The sequence below is a fragment of the Podarcis vaucheri genome, assembly GCF_965113315.1.
Source record: "Podarcis vaucheri genome assembly, chromosome: 1".
NCBI lineage: Eukaryota > Metazoa > Chordata > Lepidosauria > Squamata > Lacertidae > Podarcis > Podarcis vaucheri.
The window spans coordinates 37,245,264-37,265,698 of record NC_138759.1 but is presented as its reverse complement, the minus strand read 5'-3'; the positions used below and the strand labels follow the sequence as shown (position 1 = coordinate 37,265,698).

General features: G+C 37.9%; 1 protein-coding gene across 12 annotated transcripts in view; it reads right to left on the bottom strand.

Moving 5' to 3' along the window:
• Positions 1–20,435, bottom strand: part of HECTD1 (HECT domain E3 ubiquitin protein ligase 1) — a 62,002-nt gene that overhangs the window by 20,696 nt on the left and 20,871 nt on the right. For 6 of the 12 annotated variants that reach the window (XM_082202121.1, XM_082202116.1, XM_082202113.1 and 3 more), the window contains exons 5-25: positions 19,457–19,738; positions 18,825–19,113; positions 18,540–18,616; positions 18,354–18,452; positions 17,604–17,718; positions 16,594–16,768; positions 16,095–16,233; positions 15,458–15,628; positions 14,627–14,849; positions 14,494–14,538; positions 11,752–12,015; positions 10,602–10,678; positions 8,962–9,096; positions 8,396–8,542; positions 7,354–7,448; positions 6,278–6,383; positions 4,879–5,013; positions 4,021–4,160; positions 3,289–3,612; positions 2,348–2,514; positions 1,938–2,114 (exon numbers count right to left, since the gene is read on the bottom strand). In XM_082202121.1, the coding sequence (XP_082058247.1) occupies positions 1,938–2,114; positions 2,348–2,514; positions 3,289–3,612; positions 4,021–4,160; positions 4,879–5,013; positions 6,278–6,383; positions 7,354–7,448; positions 8,396–8,542; positions 8,962–9,096; positions 10,602–10,678; positions 11,752–12,015; positions 14,494–14,538; positions 14,627–14,849; positions 15,458–15,628; positions 16,095–16,233; positions 16,594–16,768; positions 17,604–17,718; positions 18,354–18,452; positions 18,540–18,616; positions 18,825–19,113; positions 19,457–19,738 (3,382 nt within the window). The remainder of the gene's footprint in view (positions 1–1,937; positions 2,115–2,347; positions 2,515–3,288; positions 3,613–4,020; positions 4,161–4,878; positions 5,014–6,277; positions 6,384–7,353; positions 7,449–8,395; positions 8,543–8,961; positions 9,097–10,601; positions 10,679–11,751; positions 12,016–14,493; positions 14,539–14,626; positions 14,850–15,457; positions 15,629–16,094; positions 16,234–16,593; positions 16,769–17,603; positions 17,719–18,353; positions 18,453–18,539; positions 18,617–18,824; positions 19,114–19,456; positions 19,739–20,435) is intronic. The other 6 variants (XM_082202123.1, XM_082202115.1, XM_082202119.1 and 3 more) reach the window with 5 other exon arrangements.

Sequence of the window (20,435 nt, the reverse complement as noted above, 5' to 3'; positions counted from 1 at the left end):
TCAATTTAATACTCAAGATCTGAGAATCCAGTCAAAAATGTAAAAAAAATGTTTTGTATTAAAAGTAACTATAAGTTTAAATTTTTAATTCCCTTAAAAGTAAAGTTTGAGCTATGTGTAGTAGAAGTGTGTGGGCATTTAAATGGTTTTCTTATCAGAATACTTGGTAACTGTTATTATGTTTCACATACTACAGTCTTTTAAGTTACTGGGGGAAATCCATTATTCTATTTTAAGTCAGCTCGCTAAGTATGGTTGGCCTCCATCCTCAGTCGTTGGTCAACCACAGCAGTGGTAAATGCAGTTCAAACTGCACCTGAAACCAGGCTTTCCTTTAGGTTGTGGCAAGACAGTCCTTGAACCTTTATATAAGGGGGGGTGGGAAGGGAGGGCAAACAGACCACGCTTGGGTACAAGGAGCATCCTTGCAGCTTCCTTCTGCTTGTGATATGAAGACCTTTCTCTATGCATTATTTTAATTACATTTTAAATAACTGGCACTCCAGTTTTTGTTTAACAATTACTCCCTTGGAAGAAGATTTTTAGTTGATATGGGAACTAGAGAGAATTGTTTTCTTGGAACTTGGCCTAATATGGTTCATAGAGTGATGGATTCAGAGTGGGGGAGCTAGTTAATCAAATCTTGAATGCTAAAGAAGACAAGCACATTAAAATATCACCACAAAATTTTCTATCTACTTTTCTACTTCTATCTAATTTTCAACTACTTTTCACAAGTATTTTTAAGTGAATGATTATTAGGATGATTTTTTTGCATAATAGGAGAAGGATCATTCTAAAGAAAAGATACACTTGAGATGGAGACCTTGAATGTGGCATCATATCCTTCCTCAAAAAATAGATTTTTAAATCTAATTGCTATGCCACTGGAAATTTAATATCTGCCTCTTAGCATTCCCCACTTTGGTTTAATCATATATTAGTATTAAGAAAACAGAAACTTGATCCCAGCGAAGCTAGTAAGGTAAGAAATGGCAGAGAACTTGACAAAAGCTGAAGAAAAAGCAAGTTGCAAATGCCAAGCCAGAAAAGGGATAGCAAGGTATTCTGATATTATACAGACAGGAAATATTTATTCTTCTTAGACACTGGATCAATTATTCATACCCATAACTCAACACACAAAATATAGGAGCAGAAATGCCACAGCTAATCTGTATATTGGAGTTGCATGTAATTAGCACAACTTGTATGTAACACTGTATTTTATGGACATGTGAAAATCAAATGTGAGTGGTGGTACTTTACTTCCCCAAGGAATACTGTTCCAATAAGACCTTGGTTCTTGATCTCTAACCATCAAGTAACTCTAACATTTTCTTTCTTGAAATAAAAGTTTCCCAAAGTACAAGTCAGAATCTCCTAGAACTAGGAAAGTTAGGTGTGACTAATACCTGGGGGAGTTTATGAACCGGTTTGTCCTTCTCAATTTCTGGATGCTTCTTGAGGTCAAGAGGCAAGTGATATCTTAGGACTTCTTACCCACCCAGTAATTAAGTGAGAGGTTTTCTCCTGGTTTTTCCAAGGAATTTCACTTACTACTTCTGCAAATCTTACATTACTCTACAGGCACCCTTTGTGCCCTGCTTTTCTTTCACTTTTAGGCAGTGATTTTAAACATGCTTATTGATTAACAAGTTCCATCACTATAAGTAAAACTTATTTTGAGGTAGAAATATTTAGAACTCGGGTGCTAATTTTATCTGAAGAAGCTCAAACAGGTTTTCTTTATGTCAGCAGGTCACTATGACAAATGCACTCTTGATTTAACATGATCAAACAGTACACTATTTTCTTTCTGTCTTCCTTTTGATTTCTGAATCTATATTTCCCTAATCACCAAACTAGAAAATGCAGTGGACTACTATAAATAACTTGTGGAATAAAGAGAGCTAATTGTTTAAGCAGTTGCTCACCATTGTGCAATTCGCCTGTAACAGTGCCTTCACCTTGTGAACTACCATCCTGATCTCTCCATTTCCAATCAATTCCTCTGATGACACGGGCACCTGGAACCATGTACTTCAGAACCTGAGAGCGTACCAGTCTCCTCTGCCTTCGCAGATTAGCCTCTGCTTCTTTAGCTGCTTTTCCTACATGCAATCAAAACTAGTAATGAAACACTGCTGGTTAAGCTATCTATACAAGATTTAAGCATTCCAACTTGGTGGCAGGTATTTCAAATATCAAACGGATATTTTGATCTTAAAACATGCTTAGAAACATGCTCTAGATTGGCACTAAGTTTTTGAAAAAGTTTAATTCATGGCCTACATTACAATAGCTGGTGGTAAGAACAAGAAATCATTCTATCTACATTGCTTACCTAGCTGATCTTCACACACACCATTCACAGTGCCATAAAGTTCAAATCCAGATAGAGAGAGGTAGTGTGTTTGCCCACTGGCATTCTTCCCCATTTGCTTAATTCTTACATGCCTCCAGCCTTGCTTCTCATCCTTTTGTAGATCTAGTGGCCATGTTGCTGTTGACCTTTACATTAGTTTGGGGAAGTTGAAGGAAAAAATTAGGTAATGATAAATTTAAGTGTCATAACAAAAACACAGAGAAATATTAATTATTTGTATGGTGGTTTTCATGGATCAAAAAGACCACCAGTTTACAAACAGAAAATTACTCTCTCCATTATACCATCACATGAATTAAATTTATTAAATAGTTGTGTTTCACTTAGCACTGTTGACTTGGGCCTTGTTCATATGTTATGGTAAACCACAGTTAGTGGCTTACCATGAATGGCCCAATTTAGGCAATTTTGCTTGTCGCTGCTATTGAATTGGAGGGTGGGGCGGATCATGGCTTATTGTTTCACTTCCAACAAATCAACCTGATCATTTGCTGAAAGCAAAACAAACGATGACCCCCAGTTTGGACATAACATAGGGCTGCCATGTTTCTACAGACATGTCCTGGAAATTCCAGTCGTATGGCAGCCCTAACATAACACTAAGACAAGAATCGTGGTTGTTTCATCTATATGCTAGAAAAACAGCCAAGGCTTGTGTGATCCCAGTAAACCATTAACTATGGTTTACCATGTTTAAGCCAAGCCACTATGGAAAGCCAACTTTTATTATTCAATGAATTTCAGCACAGTGAAGTAAATCCTGGACCCAATGCTATCAAGAGGTTAATTTCCAATTACTTCAGTGGACTGAGAATGGCCCATACGTTATGGGTACTAAATTTATTGTCATAAAATCAGAAACAACAATGGTCCATGTAAATGGAAATATTTTTACATACCCTGGTTCATTCAGACTGCAGTCATCAACATGAGTATATAGAGTAGTCCAGTTCTGTCCATCCTTAGATACTTGAAAAACCCAATTTCTGAGAGCAGATCGTCCATAACCACGAGCATGGCGTAATGTGTAAGCTGATGGTATCACCCAAAGACCAAGGTCTATAGCAAACCATGCATTTTTATCATCGTTAGTATGACAATTCAGAGCTGAACTGTCACGGCTTAAGATGTCTTCCAAACGGCCATAAGGCAAATTTCTTCCTTCTGAAGATGTAACTACCACCAGCCCATAGGCGGCTGGATTTACCCACTCATAAGCTGTTCTACAATAGAAACAACAATGTCACTATTACTCATGAATACTTATTTAAAGCATTTTAACTCCCCTCTTCAGCTGAAAAGACTTCCAGAGAATGGGGAAATAATACAGACTCGAGCATCAGATCTTATAAGAAACTGGGATGGCAACAGTTCAGGGAGCCTGATGGAATGGCCATAGGTAAGTGACAGACAGTATAGTCCAAATTTTAAAAGCTAAAAAACAAAAGCTAATATGCCATGCATACTGCAAACTATGTCCCAATAATACATTTTTTAATTTAAAAATGATGCATGGAAAATCCAGTGTTGCCCTTGGAAAATATTCAGAACTGGCCTGCAGGTATTTAAATACAATGCTATTTCATTCAAGATTTTAGCACTGTCTCAAGCTGAAGTTACTGAAATCTTACTTTGCATTTGTTCCAATCCAGTAAATAATTCCATTTTCATCAAAATCATGCTGGTGTCTGAAAATGAATGTCTGCCCTTCTCTGAGTTTTCGTACAAAAACAAATGATGATCTATCAAAGTCATACCACTGCTTTGCCACCTAAGGAAGAAAGGGGAAACAAAAATGTATCACATAAGTATAGAGTTTATTATCATCACTATTTTTATATATTACTTTTTGGTCCAAAGACCCCAAAATGGCTAACAGCATATTAATACACGATCAAAATATACAGTAAAAAGGTAAAGGGACCCCTGACCAGCAAGTCCTAGGCTCTGTGGTTTAACCCACAGTGCCACCAGCATCCCCTAAAATATACAGTAAAGCACAATTAAATGTCATAATTCCATCAACAGAAACAATTTAAGACTCAATGTAAGAAAACAAGAAAGCCTTCCCAAGATGGAGGATTAGAGGGTGCTCATCCCAACCCCCACATCTCACACTTGAGGACTAGAAACCTGAACAGACAATGACAAATACTACAAAAAAACAGTCACCTCAAACAGAAGAATTAATGTAATTCTTTCTGTAAACATGATAGGCTGGATCGAGTGCTTGACCCAAATCTGATCTTCCATTCACATAAGCGGCTGAGATTCATAAATGCTCCAAACAGAAAAGACATTCACTAATGCCTCCTGCCTTTTCCCATATGGTTCCCAAGGATCTCAAGACCCTTCAGAACAACTTTTCAGGCGCATGGGAGAAATGGGAATCTGCAAAAACTGCACTTCCTCCAGTGGAAACTACCATGGGCTGAGCTATGTGTATGGGTAGTCTGAATCCAGCCTGGGGAGAAGAGGAGTTTGCTCACCATTTTGAGGAGGTATTGCTCTAAAGATTCTACAGTTGCCAAGGGCTCCATTTTCAACATTCGACCTGTTCTGTCTATTAAAGCTGTCTCCCCAGAAGCACGCTCCAAGCGAAACCGCAACCGTCTCGTTAATATCTAAGGCCAAAGCAACAATATTTTTACTTAGAAACATCCCTTTCATTTATAACAAATACTAATGATTATGTTTTCAAAGTCAAGCAAGCATTAATAAACCAGGAAAATCAGCACAACTGACAAATCTGCATAAGCGGTATACACACACACTTACACAAATGCACAGATCCAACAGCATTCTTACTCTAGTAGAAAGTCTTTCCCACTCATGCGTAGTCTGTTTTGGACTCAATATGTCAAAAGTGACTGACATTGTCCTGTGTGGGCAGGCTGCAGCTTTGTTTAAATTCCTATCAATAACATTTTATGGCCCACTAGAGTTCATATCTTCAATATTCACAATTTTTTTCATATTGTAATACAACCCCAATTACATTCCAAGTTCTTTCACCAGGAAGTGCTTTCACCAGGTCTCACAAAAGGAACAGCACTGCTACATTTTCTTCTTCCACTCATAGCTCTTTGGACCTGAGCTGATTATTAAAACTTTTATTTATTTAGAATGTTTTTATACAGTCCTTCATTGAGCTGATTATTAAAACTTTTATTTATTTAGAATGTTTTTATACTGCCCTTCATTGTATTTAGGGTGGGGTACAGTATAAAACAAACACAAAAAAGGTCAAGGAAGGTCAGGGAGGAAGCTCCCACACCCAACAAATTAAGAGTATAGGCTGTTGTTGTTTTTTACTTAATACTAAGAATTAATATGACCAGAAATGTCTTGTGAAATCACTTTTCTATTTACAGCAATTATTTACACAGCCCTGCCTGGACCTGAACTAGAACCTTCATGCGTACACAGCAGCAAATCTAGATGATACCCATAAATGTTTGTTATGCCAAACCCACATTCCGTAAAACTTTTAATGGGTGACACCCAGAGTTGTGCAGAGTGGAACTTTGTAAACTGGATGCTCTGGGGGGTGGGATTTTTTCTATATTCCCCTTGCCTCAAAAATCAGGTCCAGAGGGCTGGGGACCCTCCAAAACAACATGGTAGATGGTGCTGGGGGCTATAGAAGGAAGGGAGAATTGGCAAAAAATGCCTCTCCCACTTCTGTCTATGAATTTGTCCAGTTTGCAAAGTGGAAGACTCCATTGGATCTGATTGAAGCATTATAATAATGAAATAGGTCTGTATCCAACTAAAGTAGCTCAGGACAACTGTAATTTATGGAATTTTATAGGAAGAATAGCAGAGATAAGGCACAGAAACATTTTTATTAGAATGCAGTAAATTTCTACCATATTGAAAAGTTACCTGAAGATTATATGTTGATCCTGGTGTATCATACAAGTGTAGAGGTAGACGTTCAATAGATTCTAATACTGCTATGAGTTTCCGAATTAATGCAACTGCTGGACGACTATTAACACAGAGAAGACAAATGTTACTGTCTTTAATACAAAGGGCTTTGAAAAATGAACAGAAGTTATGAAAACTTCAGAGTACAATTACAACTTCAAAATGTTGTTGTGATGACAAGCTATTTTTAAAACCTTAACTCTGCCTACTTAAAAACCGAACTCAAGCCAGCTTGCAACAATAAACATGATCCAACAATATATAAAACAGAGATATTGCAATGGTTTGTCATTATGAGAACAAGTAACCACAAGTCTCAGACTTTTGTGCTCCCACCACACAATGGGGAGAAAATGTAAACCAACAAAATTTGTAACAAATCATCATTTCTCCTTACACCCTTATAGTAGAAACTGCAGTTTGTTACTAACAATATTATATGCTGTGCATGGAAACTGTAGAACTTCCTGTTCATGCTTGCTTGTTATCACAGCAATAATGCATGATTTGGCATATGTCTGAATCAAAGCCAGGTGCATTGATTCATCAAACGTCAACATTTTAATTTTTTCTAGATCAGCTTAAGCAATGTTTAAAATGCTTTGTACTACATATCAAAGCTCAAAGCAATTTTTAATTATAAAATATTGCTTGGAGAATCTGAGATAAGGAAATCTGACAATAGTTACACATACCTTACATCTCCACTAGGTTAGATTACTGCAATGTGGTTTTACCACTCTCATTTTTTATTGTAACATTACTGTGTTGTTATTCCGGCAAAATTATCTTGGGGGCCTTGTGAGGGCCGAAACACAGTACAGTATATGCATTATTCAATAACTAATACTCTGTTTAAATGGGATCTCCAACTGCAAAGCAACACTGATGCGGTAAACACCGGGCAATTTAAATACAAAAAGCAGCAAGTTATGTTCTAGTCCAAGACCAATATGCCTTTTACTATTGAAAGAAGAGTATAAAAAAATAGTTGTGTGTACACATTATTTTTCCAGGAACAACAAAATTACCTTTCATCATCTTCATTTTCACTGAAAGCTGTTTTGAATACATTTATTCTTTCCACTAGCTGACTACAATCTTGTTTCAAATCAAAATCCACATTCTAAATGAAAAAGAGGGAATTGTTAAAAGAATGGCTGCTCAAAATTTGGGATTAGGCCATTATGGCTAACTTAACTCATTACATAAGGAGAAAACCAACTTCTCAAGTACCGCCTGACAAAGTGACAATGAGAAACGGGGAGAAGTCAGATGCATAAATCACACAAGTTTTGAGGAAGAACAAAAATTAATTTTTGCTTCAGAAAGAGAAGTATCTTATTCTGGAATGCACTGAAGTTTGTAATAAAAATTGTGACTGTGAGTGACAGTCTCCTGTTGCTCCAAAGACTATCAACTTGAACTGTTCAGCTCTTGCAACGAGAAATAAATGTGCAGCCCTATTGAGGGCAACGAAGCAGCAAGTGTTAACAACACCCACCTATCCTAACAGCACCATTCCCAGCATTTTTAAAATCTTCTCCTCCTTCACCTCTTCTGATATTTGCTATGTGATTTAATGAAAGTAAAACAAGTGTTTATAGTCTGATTGCCAGGCTGCATCTTCCCTCTGAAAACTCTCCTTTGTTTTATGGGCAGCACTGTCTGTCCAAGGCATGGTTAGACCACTAGAGCAGCACTAGGTTCACAGTGCTGGTGCAAACAGAGCTTCATGTCTCTTGACCCCTGTTCTTTTTTAGGTTAAGTTTAAGTGAAAGCATTTCTCACAGCTAACATACTACACTGTAGATATTCCTTAAGAAAATTCAAAACCTTTTACATTAACTGTGATTAATACAGTTTCACTGCACTCTCCACCTGCCCTGCCCCCCAAAGCTCAGGTGACATACACAGTTATCCTTCCTTCATCCTCACAACAACCTCACGAGGTTAAGTTAGGCTGAAAGATGAAGTTAACTGGTCTAAGATCAGCCAGTTAACTTCATGGCTGTGAATAAAGACTTGGCTCCTTGGCTCCGAAGTTCCCACTCATTCTCCAATAAAACTTACATTATTCAAAACAGTAAGAAGAGCCTGCACCAAGCCACTGCTGCACATTTCATATGGTGAAATAGTATTTTCATCCTTCAGAAGGACAATTAAGTTTTCCAGAGCAGTCTTCATTAAATCTCGCCAAGTGTTTTCTCCCTCAATAAACTGAAAAAGAAAATCAGATAATAGTGGCCCCATTCACTTTATGGTATTACACAACAGTAGTCTAACTGCGGAAACAAGAACTTCACAAAAAAGTACTGCATACACACAGTAAGCAGTACACTTCACATAGAATGGTGCAGATTTAAAACTACCATTTCCAGATCAGGCTGCTGTTATCTGCCACTCACCCTATTTCATATGCAAATTCCTGTGGCCCACTTTGACCTGGGCTTAGTATTATGAGCAGCTGTCAACAGCCCAAGTTAAAAGTAACCTGGAAATGCTTCTAAACTCACTTGGAGAATCTGCCAATACCATCAGACGAAGACAGATGGATTAATTTTTATATCTGAATCAAGTCAACATTAACAACAGCAGCAAATTACGCTTACCACTGCAATTTCCTCAATAATACTTACCTGCCTATTTGTATGGAGCTCCCATGAAGATTCTAATTGTGTTGCTATGTTCCTCAGTGTTACAACTACACCTCTAGGCATACTTTCGACAGCTTTGAAATGGTCATCGTACAAGTCTCTTGCCATAGTCCGTACCTGAGCATCATTTAAGAAATCAGGATGAATTTACAATTTCAAACCAAATGAAATATTTTATTGATATTTATGAATGCCAACCCTGGATCAGCTTCGCTTGGAATAACAGTACATAAGTAACTTACAATTGAGTCAGAATGCTTTGTATGATTTTGTCTACAATGATAGCCAAGGTTGTTTTCGGCTTTACCATTTGAAATGCTTTTGTAAATGGAGCTGCCAAAGATGGAATATGGAAACCTTTATCTACAAAACATTGGCTCTAGCACTGAACTATCCCCCGCACCCACAAGTCAGGATGTCAGTTACATTTCCCCTAAGAACCCCATTAATCTTGGTTTGTTAAACCAAAGTCCATTGGGGACTTTGCTCAAGGCTGTCTGCTAAATGTTATGGCTACAGATTTGATGTGTTTTTAAGAAGTGCACTTCCCCAACTTATTTTCAGACCCAATCCAAAATGCTACCTTTGTACCATACCATAAAGTCATAAACAATCTGCTTGAAGGTCTCCCAAATGAACTTTATCCATCTGTTCAAGCCATCTTCTGAAGTCTTGCTCCAGGTGATGACTTATTCAAGAGTTTTTAGAACACACTTTTTTTTTCATGTTGCCTCCCTGCCCCCAGTCTTCCCAAGGATGTCTGAAAGGCACCTTCATTCACTGGGAGATGCAGTCAGCTGTGTCCCTCCCAGTAACAGAGGGCTCTCTGATTCAGTAGAGGTTTCTGGGAGTTTAAAGGGAGGGGGTGGTGATTTCCCCACACAAATTCCCCCTTTCTCTTGCAGTCCCTTGCTGCCGCCACCACCACCACACTGTTCCAAAGGGTCCCCCTGCCCTGTTGATCTGATGGGAGAGTGCAGGGAGGTGGGCTGCAGAGGGAGAGGGGAATAACCTCCTCTCCCCCTCACTTTCCACTAATGGAAAATTCTACTGGATGAAAGAGCCTTTCATCAGCAGAGGGGGACAATAAATCTCTGAAAAACTTTTTTTTGGGGGGGAAGGGTTGGAAACAAAGGTCTTTGAGGAACTATAATTCTTAGTGATATCTTCTGTAATCTGTTGCTTCTTGAGGCTGACCTCAATTAATACTAATGTATTAATGCATTTTTGAATGGACTTTAGATTTCAAGTGAGTCACTCTAAATATTGATGCAAGTGGAAAAACAAGTTTTGATCTAATGTTGCATGAGTGCAGTACTACTCATGCAACAGAACTCCCCCATCTGCTTCAAAATCTGCTCTGCAGGTGTAGGGCAAGTAGGCTTGGCTGAAGGGGAGGCCTGGCGTACCTAACTTGGCTGAAACCTCCTCACCACTGCTCTAACAAATCCTTTAACTGATCTCATCACAGAAGTGAGAATTAATTTATATGCTTTTTAAACATAGCTAGGCTAAGTATCTAAACCACCTCAAGCCAGCAGCTAGCATGTACAAGAAGAAATACAGAAAGTAACAAACTGAAATCCAAATTCTCCATTAAAATGTTTTTAAAACATACTAACCTTTTGTTTGGTTTTTTCCGACTTTGATTTTGCCTTTCTTCCCCTTTTGCCAGTCCAACCGGTCACAAATTCTGATCCTACAAAATATCCAGGATATTATGTTGCCAGTTCATTTCTGTGCCCAATTCAAGGTGCTCACACTACTGTTTAAAGTCCTATATGACATAGGCTCCCAAATAACTGAATGATTGCCTCCTTGCCTACAACCCCTCTCCAGTTTTCAGATCAGCAAAGAGGGCCTGGCCTTCTTGGTAGTTCCATCACACTCAGAGGTTGGGTCTGTGTGACCCTGAAGAAGGCATTCTCTCTGGAAACCCTTAAGTTATGGAATTCTCTCTTTACAGAGGTGCATCTGGCAACTTCATTGTATGCTGAAAACATCTCTCTTTAACCTGGCTTTGACACTTAAGATATATTTTTAGGATCCATTCCAGTTGTGATTGCAATTTGTTTCACACTGTTTTAAATGCTGTATTTTATATTGTTGTAACCCACCAGGGACCTTCTGGCAACAGGTGGAAAATAAAAATGATGGTGATGGTGTTACCCCTTCACTGGCAGTTTAGACATTACAATCCTAGTCTAACATATCACAGTTTGCTAGATCAGGAATACACTGGGACCCCACGTGTATCTTCTCCCCTCTGCCCTTGCAAGCATGTTTAATGTAAGGTTTCCCTGGTCTGTTAAACCAGTTTAAGAAGACAAGAACCATCTACTGGATCAGGCTAATGGCACATCTAGTCTAGCATCCTGTTCCTGAAGTGGCCAACTAGTTGTCTATTGGAAGCCCCAAAAGAAAACACTCCCCATTTGGGTTTCCCAGTAATCAGTATACAGAGTCATATTGCATCCGATGGTGGAGGCAGAACATAGCCATTGATAGCTTTATCCCCCATAGAAAGTATAATCTGGATTTGGAGTCATAAGTATAATCCTCTTTTAAAACCATTCTAGCTGGACACCATCATTACTTCTTGGAGCTGTAAATTCCATAGTATTGGCCAGATGGCCAGGGCATCCAAACCAGGAAATTATGGCTTAAGTGTTCCCTTCAAACCAGATTTATTGAAAAAAGAATGTAATTTATGACCGGGCCACTGTAGATATATACATGCAATTACCTTTTTACACATATCTACATACTCACCTAAAGAGGTTTCAGCAGCAAATGAATGTTTAGTTCCTCTATTGGACTCAAAAACAAAACCTGGAAGATCTTCTTTTAATATTGTAGCTTGCTGACCATCTGAATTGTGAATAGCAATTTCTCCTTCCTTTAGACACGTAAGAGACCAATTCCCCACTGTGAGTTTAGCTGGGCCTGGGACAGATAAAATTGGCTGGCTTGTTGTGGATGGTTTCACCTGGCTTCGGGCTCTCTGTAACTTCTCTAAAAATTCACTTCGGCTTTCTGTTAAAAAACACACACAAAAAGAAGTAAAGGCTAACTAGTATTTGACTTTTAACTATCAGAAAGTAATAGTTTAGTTTCCATGAAGCAAAATGGGTGGGCATTCGATGCAAAATTATGTTGTAGATTCAAGTTCTCAGGATAGATATTTCTCACCGGCCTCCAATATCACAATATAGGACAACAGAAAATGTCTACTGGCCAATGGTGAAAGTTTTATGTTTTGGAAATCATTATATTACATAATGATTAAATATAAACAAACTGAATAAACTGAGCTAGTTGTTAAAATCCATTTCTACTAAATGAAATGCATCTAGGGGAAAAAACCTTGGATTTTATGGAGAATGGAAGCATCCAAATTTTGGAACTAAAGAAAAAAGAATTGATTTAATAGGAAAAGAAAACCAAATGCAGAGTTGTAGTATGGAATTCTGTGAACTGTAATTAACTGCTTTAATAGCAAAAATGTCAATGTTGTGTGTTGTACATAACTGCGTAACATATAAATACATTTTATGTTTATGTATTTACCACTACATTTTTAATTTATCTTTCTTTGAAAATAAAATTCATTACAATGTCTAAATGATAAAATACACATTACCCATGTTGATTGGGCAGACACTACTGACAGCTAATGAAGTTGAGTTTTGCTATATGGTCATGTCCAAAGTACCTTCAGTAGACATTTAGGGCTGGTTCATATGGCCTCATACCATCATCTCAAGAACCGGTTAGACTTTCATGGAAGCCCTGCTTATTTCAAGTTGTGCTTTCATATGCACAATGACTATATACAACTGCTGAGGTTTCCATTATAACAATGGCACTATGCAGAAATGCAAAATCACATATGTAATGCTATCACAGCTTGTTATCCTCCATCCCTCACAAAAATGTAAAAAGAACAATCTTAGGCATTCAATGTTAACTCATAAATTTCCTCTCCAGACAATAAGATTAATTACTATATTTCCCCATTCTCACTCAATGCTCTCCACCCTGGAAGTTCACAGTATTTTTCTGAGCAGGTAGAGGGGATTGACCTTTAAGTTTACAAGCTTCTATACTTCTGTGTACCAGGGCAGTCTCCCAAATATGTATAATTCACTCCTTTACTTTTTGGCTGCCTGTTTTCTTTTGTAGACTGACAAGTAATTCATCACCTAGGACAGGCATGACCAAACTTGGCCTTCCAGCTGTTTTAGGACTACAACTCCATCATCCTTAGCTAACAGGACCAGTGGTCAGGGATGATGGGAATTGTAGTCTCAAAACAGCTGGAGAGCCAAGTTTGGCCATGCCTGACCTAGGATATTCACAAGAATTATATAATCTCTGACTACAAGTGTTTTTGTCACAAGTAACTGGGAACCTTCAAATCAAGAGTTTTACTGTGCCTTGTGTTAAGCCATGCAGTGTGACAAAAAAAAAAAAAGTCCCATGGGGAAGGAGGCTAGGAACTCTTTTTAGGTTCTGAGGCTGCTCCCTAAACAGCCAGCTGATTGGCCTGACCTGAAAGGACTATCAAACCCTTGCAGCAGATATGGGATTTGCATGGGCAAACGGTCAGCTAGTCTGGCTGGCTCCTATCTCTGGCTCCCATTCCACTGTCCTTAGGCCCAAATCTCAGAAACTCATGTAGCCAGCCTACTACTTTACCAGGTCTCTATAGTCCAGCATTTTAAACAGGTATCCATTATAAATGAAATATCTATCACAACTGAAAAGGTGTCAAAAAGTGAATATGAAAGCAGAGATAGCTGGCTTTGCATTTACATGATCCTTGCAGATCAGAAAAAATAGCTGAAAATTATACTGCCAAGTTATGTTGCTATAGCCTTATGTTGCTATAGCTTTAAATTCTATCACCTCAAATCTAAAAACTGATAAAATTAGCATGAGATAATTAAAAAGCTATTTTATGAATAAGTAGAGTTTAAGAGCTGAACAGAAAAGCTTTGACCAAAGCATCAGAACCAGCCTGTAGCCTCAAACTACTGGGAAAAGCAATTTCCTGAGAATTTGAATCAGAAGATCTATTACAGCAATTGTTCAACGGAATAAAGCAATCTTACAATTCACTGCACACTTGGCAGTGAAAAGGGGGCAGCAAGCAATATCAACTATGTTGAAGAGCTACAGATAGCTTAAGTACAATGTGAAACTTCTAGCTCAATGTCTTTCAGTTTCTCAGTTCTGATCCACCTGATGAGAAACTTTGCACCACTTTTCACACACATGCAATTTCATTCTGCTAGCAAGTTGCAAGCCACGTCATCATCATTCCAACTTGCTTTACCTGAAATGCAGTGGATTACCACTAAATATTGCCTTTTAATTACTGTTTGACTAATATTAGTATGCATGGAAAGAAATGAAGACAGAATGAAGCTAAGATGTTCACTGAACACAGTTACAAAGAAGTCAGTTGCTGTCACATGCTAGTTGACAAAAGCATCACAATAAACTGACCACCTTCCACCTGTTTACATCCTTTACTATTTAGTGAGCCAATTCCTGTAAAAAAGAATGTCTCAAAATCAAATATATAAAATGTAAGATTCTTATGATATCTTTAAAGTATTAGTTGAGAACAACATTGTACCTGAACTATCAGATCCTCCTTCAGGGCTGCCACTGGAATACATTGTAGCTAGCTTCCCATCCAAGATAAATCTGAACCAGCCATTGCTACCATTTGATAGCTCCAAAGCTGCAGAATCACTCCAAATATACAAGCAGTCTCTTCCCCTAATGACTGACCAGTCTCTCCAGTGATAGGGTTTACCCTGCTGCAACTCTTTAGCATCTTCTTGAGGTTCGTCTTCCTGTAAAGCAAGATAGTTTAAATTCATTCGCTGTGGAATTCCTTAAGGGATCCGTAATACATTGTAAAACGGAACAGGTATACCTGCAGGCTACATTCTTACAGAAACACTTAGAATTTCAGCAGACACTGTCTGCATACAATATACAGAAAGACACTTAAAAACTGGTACAGTGGTACCTCTGGTTACGTACTTAATTCGTTCCGGAGGTCTGTTCTTAACCTGTAACTGTTCTTAACCTAAAGCACCACTTTAGCTAATGGGGCCTCCCACTCCAGCTGCATGATTTCTGTTCTCATCCTGAAGCAAAGTTCTTAACCCAAGGTACTATTTCTGGGTTAGCAGAGTCTGTAACCTGAAGTGTATGTAACCTGAGGTACCACTGTATCTTAAAAGCATACTAGAGACGCAAAGTTTGCCCATTTCTCTCCTATCCAAGCAGAAGGCAACAGACTGCAGCACCAAAAAAGTTTCTTAAATGAGTGTTAACACATTAGGTCCAGCAACCCATTACTAGAATTTAATGTACTTTTCACTGATATTTATTCACATTAAGGCATCCGAGACAGCAGTTGGGACATATATGCATTCAAATATTGTGTACTTACTTTCTCTGGTTTAGATTCTTCTTCATTCTCATCGTCAGAGGTTGGTCCTGCCAAAGTTGAAACTTTACTTATCACACCAAGCCTAGCGAGCTGATCCAAGAACAGGTCGCCTCCTTTATCAACCAAATCTCTTATAATCTGTAATGCTAGCAAGTGGCCATCATCGTCGTCCTGTAAAGTTGCACAGAAGTAAAAATAATAGGGATGTACAGTACTTCATTGTATATCTTGATGTACAGTTAAACATTTATTACATAATTAACACCCACCACTCCCAACAGAAAGGCAATCACTCATGGCCATACCACTGCAGGAAAGTGTTAAGTCTAATTTTTGAGAAGTAATCCTTCCCGAGACAAGAAATGTAGGGACATTTCACAGATTAACAAACCTACCGTACACCCAACAGGGAATCACAATCAATCCCAATTCCAATGGGATATTTCTATACGAAGCACCACAATCAATCTCTTTGCTTCTTATATTGAATCCACTTAATCTAATCTATTCAGAGGCACATCTAATTTGTTCTTAAACTTCCAGTAACTTCCTGAACTAAGCATTTCAATGCTCCACCACACATAAAAACTAAACTGATATCATTAGAAAATAAAATAAATAGAAAGATAACAATTACCTCTTGATCTAGAACAGTAGCAGTGATCTCTACCAGAACAGTAGGCAAATTATGCCCAGCATCAGAATCACAAACCTCTTTTAGAAGAGCTTCAGAACAAAAATGAATCATTTTTCTAATGAGAGCAAGACTTGCTTTCCTTTTAGAAAGAGAGAGAAATGATATTTTAAAGAATGAAACGGGAAACATACATACTTAGAAGAGCACAATACATTGGTAAATGCATTGAGTTGCTACCCACTTTACATGCTGTCTATTGTTATCATCAGGTAACAAAATATTCTGACTCTGGCCAAGCTACAAGCTGGACTTGGAGTTGGGACATTGCTGATTTGCGTTTTTCGAATTCCATTCAACATACCACCAAATATAAATCATCCAGATTTTGCTTTGCTTTTGGCTTGGTCATTCTTGAAAATCCAGAGCCTTGAAAGTATTCTAGCCACACAATATAGCATGTGAATCTCCACATGTACACACAGCCCTTTCCCCTTTGTACCTTATTGAAGGCAGCATAGTTTGTTGAAAAGTTTGAGCAAACACAGGCAGCAGTCTTTTCAAATATATTGGTGCCATTTCTGGATCACCTCTGGGCTCATTTGATTCTTCTTCATCTTTGTTTGAATCTTTCTTTTTCTTTTCATCGCCTTTGTTAACTGGACACATCCAGTCACCTATAATTGTAGAACACTATTAACACTGTTATGAGTTTTAAAATTGTTTTAAAGAAACCATATATAAACAATTTCCTTTCCAATGCAGATACAGACTAGGATAAGAATCTCCACAATACACTACTATAGATTTGTCTAGTATTAGGATCTACATCTTATATTCTATTTCCTATCTTTGAGGAAGAATGCACATGGTTATATAGCTGAAAAGGCAGTGTCCATGCAAAGGCAGAGGTATTGGCAGGCTCTGGAGGAACCCCAAGTTTTACAGAAGTACAAAGAATCTTAAAGAAAAACCCTTGCCTTCCTGCCTCTATCACGTGAAGAGGGTTGTAACCCAACCCATTCTCCTCCTCATCCACCGCCTAAAATGTTTTGTTTTTGTCTGCTTGCTCCTACAGCAGGATTTCAGTTGGCCTGCTCATACCATAGTTGATAGCTGCATGTGAAGCTTCAGAAAGAAGTGAGACAAGACACTGCCATGTCAGGCTGTTGTTACTCTTCTGCCTTAACCCCCACAAAAATATTATGCCACAGACTATTATGGCATTTTTTTCTGGACATTCGGCTGTCATAGCTACATGAAAAAACAATCTCTTATACTAGTTCCATTTGTTTTGAAACAGGGCAACAGTGAGCTTATTGCTGAATGCAGTCTGTTTATTTCAAGAAAAACTGGTAATAAATAATCAAACTGTTAACATTTCAGCAGTATATTTTTTTCAAAAAAATTGCTATCTTATGGCACGAATTGAATTCTACCTTATTAAATTCAACTTAAATTCAACCAATGCTTTACTATGATAAAAACTGCCTGGAATCTTTTTACACTAACCTGGAGATTGAAGAATAGCCACTACTTCACTGTGCCCTCTTTCACGAGCTTTGTCCAAAGGAGTCTTTCCATCTTCATCTCTCAAATCTGGATTGGCACCATGTCGCAAGAGAGTCTAAAAGCAAGTTATTATTACCAGAATTACTGGAATAAAAAAGCTACTCAGTATGTCAATGGTACAATTTAGGTTCCTCTGACTATGTACAGAACAGATTAATGACTTCCTCCCTCCCTCTCCTAAAGGGCACCATCCCTTACTTACTATTTGAATCAAATCACAGTATGTTGTGATATCTAAACCAGCTGGCTACAGTTTGAATTATTGCTCCAAACCAGAATTGATTCTAGTTTGGAGTAAGCACTCCTACTAATTTGCTGGTTCAGACATCATAGCAAACTGGTTTTTGTTTCAAAAACTAAGGAATGCTTTACAGAAGGGAGGAGGACATATACACTGCTCTTGCTCAAAATAATCCAGATCATTGAGGGTTGTCTGAAGGCAGCTATTGAGAAGGTGAGATATGTTACATTGTTATGTTTTTGTGAAGAGTTTTGCACAACTTTCATATTTGCCAAGGGCACAAACACACACTAAATAAATGTGTTTCCAAAAAATAAAAATCACATATGCCAAACATGAAGTATTAAAGGACAGGACACTTTTAAAAAAGACATACTTCAGCTGGTCTAAATGCTGATAAGGGATGGAATGATTTGTTATGATAGAAAAGATAAATATTTTAAAATCACCTTTGCTACCTGAGGTCTTCCAAAACATGCTGCATAATGTAAGGATGATGACCGTTGACCCCTATTAACATCAGCACCTCGTTCACAGAGAAATTCAACCTGTTTACAGATGAGCAACAGTTTATTTTTACTTGTACCATTTCCTTTATGCAGAAAATCAAAATAATGTTTCTTTTCCTTGTTTACCATTTCCTGAGTTCCAAAAGCAGAGGACCAGTTTAAGAGAGTTTGTCCTACATCATCCATAAAATTTGCTTCAAAAGCTAGAGGAGTGGAAAAGAAAGTGTCATTATATGTTTGCAACGATATAAATGAAAACAAAATGTTAAGTCTCAGTATTCTACCCTGCATATCAAACAAGCTAAAAATAATTTTCAACAAAAATATTATTCTTAGTGCCCATCCATTATAGAGATAAACATTAAGAAGCAAACTAGAAATTACAATGTCAAATAGAGGTCATTTGCTTACCACCTGTGTCAATAGCATCTATTAGGGCATCGGTATCTTTGCTGCGGATGCAATCTATCAGCTGCCGATGGGAACGGTCTCCAGTACTATCAAGTCTACGCAATCCTGGGATTCTGCCTGTAGATCCAGCACTAGACTTTGGCAAGGCTTTCCGTCCTTCAAACAGTAGCACCAAAAGAAGATCTACCAAACGCATGGTATCAAGTACACATCTTTCATCACCCTGCAATGCACTCTCTATAGAATCTGGAAGCTCAGATCTTAGGAGATCCTGGAAATAATTAAAAGTCTGAACAATAAAAATATACAGGACTTTAGAAAATCCAATGAGAAAGGGATTGCATCTCCATATAAAAAAGCTAATTTTTTTATTATTTATTATTATTTCAATTTACATTGCATCCTTCCTCCCAAAGGAGCTGAGGGAGGGAGTATAAGCAAAGTTCAAATGTAGCAGTAACAATTAACATTTTAAGGATTTTAGAATGTGAAATAAACGAAGGTCTACACAAATTTATTCTTATTTATGATGACAGAAAATTAAAGAAACAAAGAACATACATACAATATCTGCCAAGAAGTAAAGCTTAATTTAAAAAATAATAATAGATATTTAACAAAGAAATTCTTACATGTGTTACTACTGGAGATCCTCTGCAGAGTGTTGATAACAGGCTTACAATAGTTGACACCTGGTTACTTAATTTGGAATCTGCAGTTGCAGATGGTGCTCCTGTGCTACTCCGGCCAGGTTTACAGGCTGAAGATGGTCCTGAAGCTGTGCCACCTGCTGCAGCCATTCGAGATAACAGCTCCTCAGTTAGTCCATGTTTGGCTAATGGCGCTGGATCAACTCCACGGCGTGTAAATCGGTCAGCCAACGAAGCAAAACAACGCAGTGCACCATCTGAAACCTGAAGGAACAAATCATATAATTAAAAAGATTTGAAAGACAGAAAATTTAAAGTAAAAGCATCAATATTGACATTTAGTAAATTATACAAGAACACCGTTTCATATCAATCCACAGCTTCTATACTTTTTTAGCTATGCATTATTTCTTTTACGACAACAGTCATTTTCTAATGCAAGTCCTAAATAGGGATTGTAATTGGGGAAAGGAGACACAGCATTACGTTACAGATATATGTGGGATGAATAATCTCTGACCCAAACAGCATCCACACAACTGTTCAAGTGCAAATCCTAGCACCTAAGAAAGAATACCACGAATCCTCATTAGAGAGTTACTGTGGTATAGTGGTAAAAAGTATCAGACTAAAACACAGGAGACCCAGGCTCAAATCTGCATTCAGCCACAAAGCTCACTGGTGACCTTTGACATCACTTTCTCTTCTACCTCCCAGGATTTATGTGAAGATAAAATGGGGAGGAGATACAATGTGCGCGATCTTAAGCTTAAATAGCAGCTAGTGCTTTTCCATAACTACTTCCACAAAAGCTTGTGCAAGAGTTTGCATAAAAATTAGGCAGGTTCTATGGCAGTCCCAAAGGTTTCATTTGTGCAACTCTTTGGCTTTTATTTCACTTTATGTGAAATTAAATTAAAGCACAAAGTGTAAACAGATCACTGTTTTCTGATCACCAAAG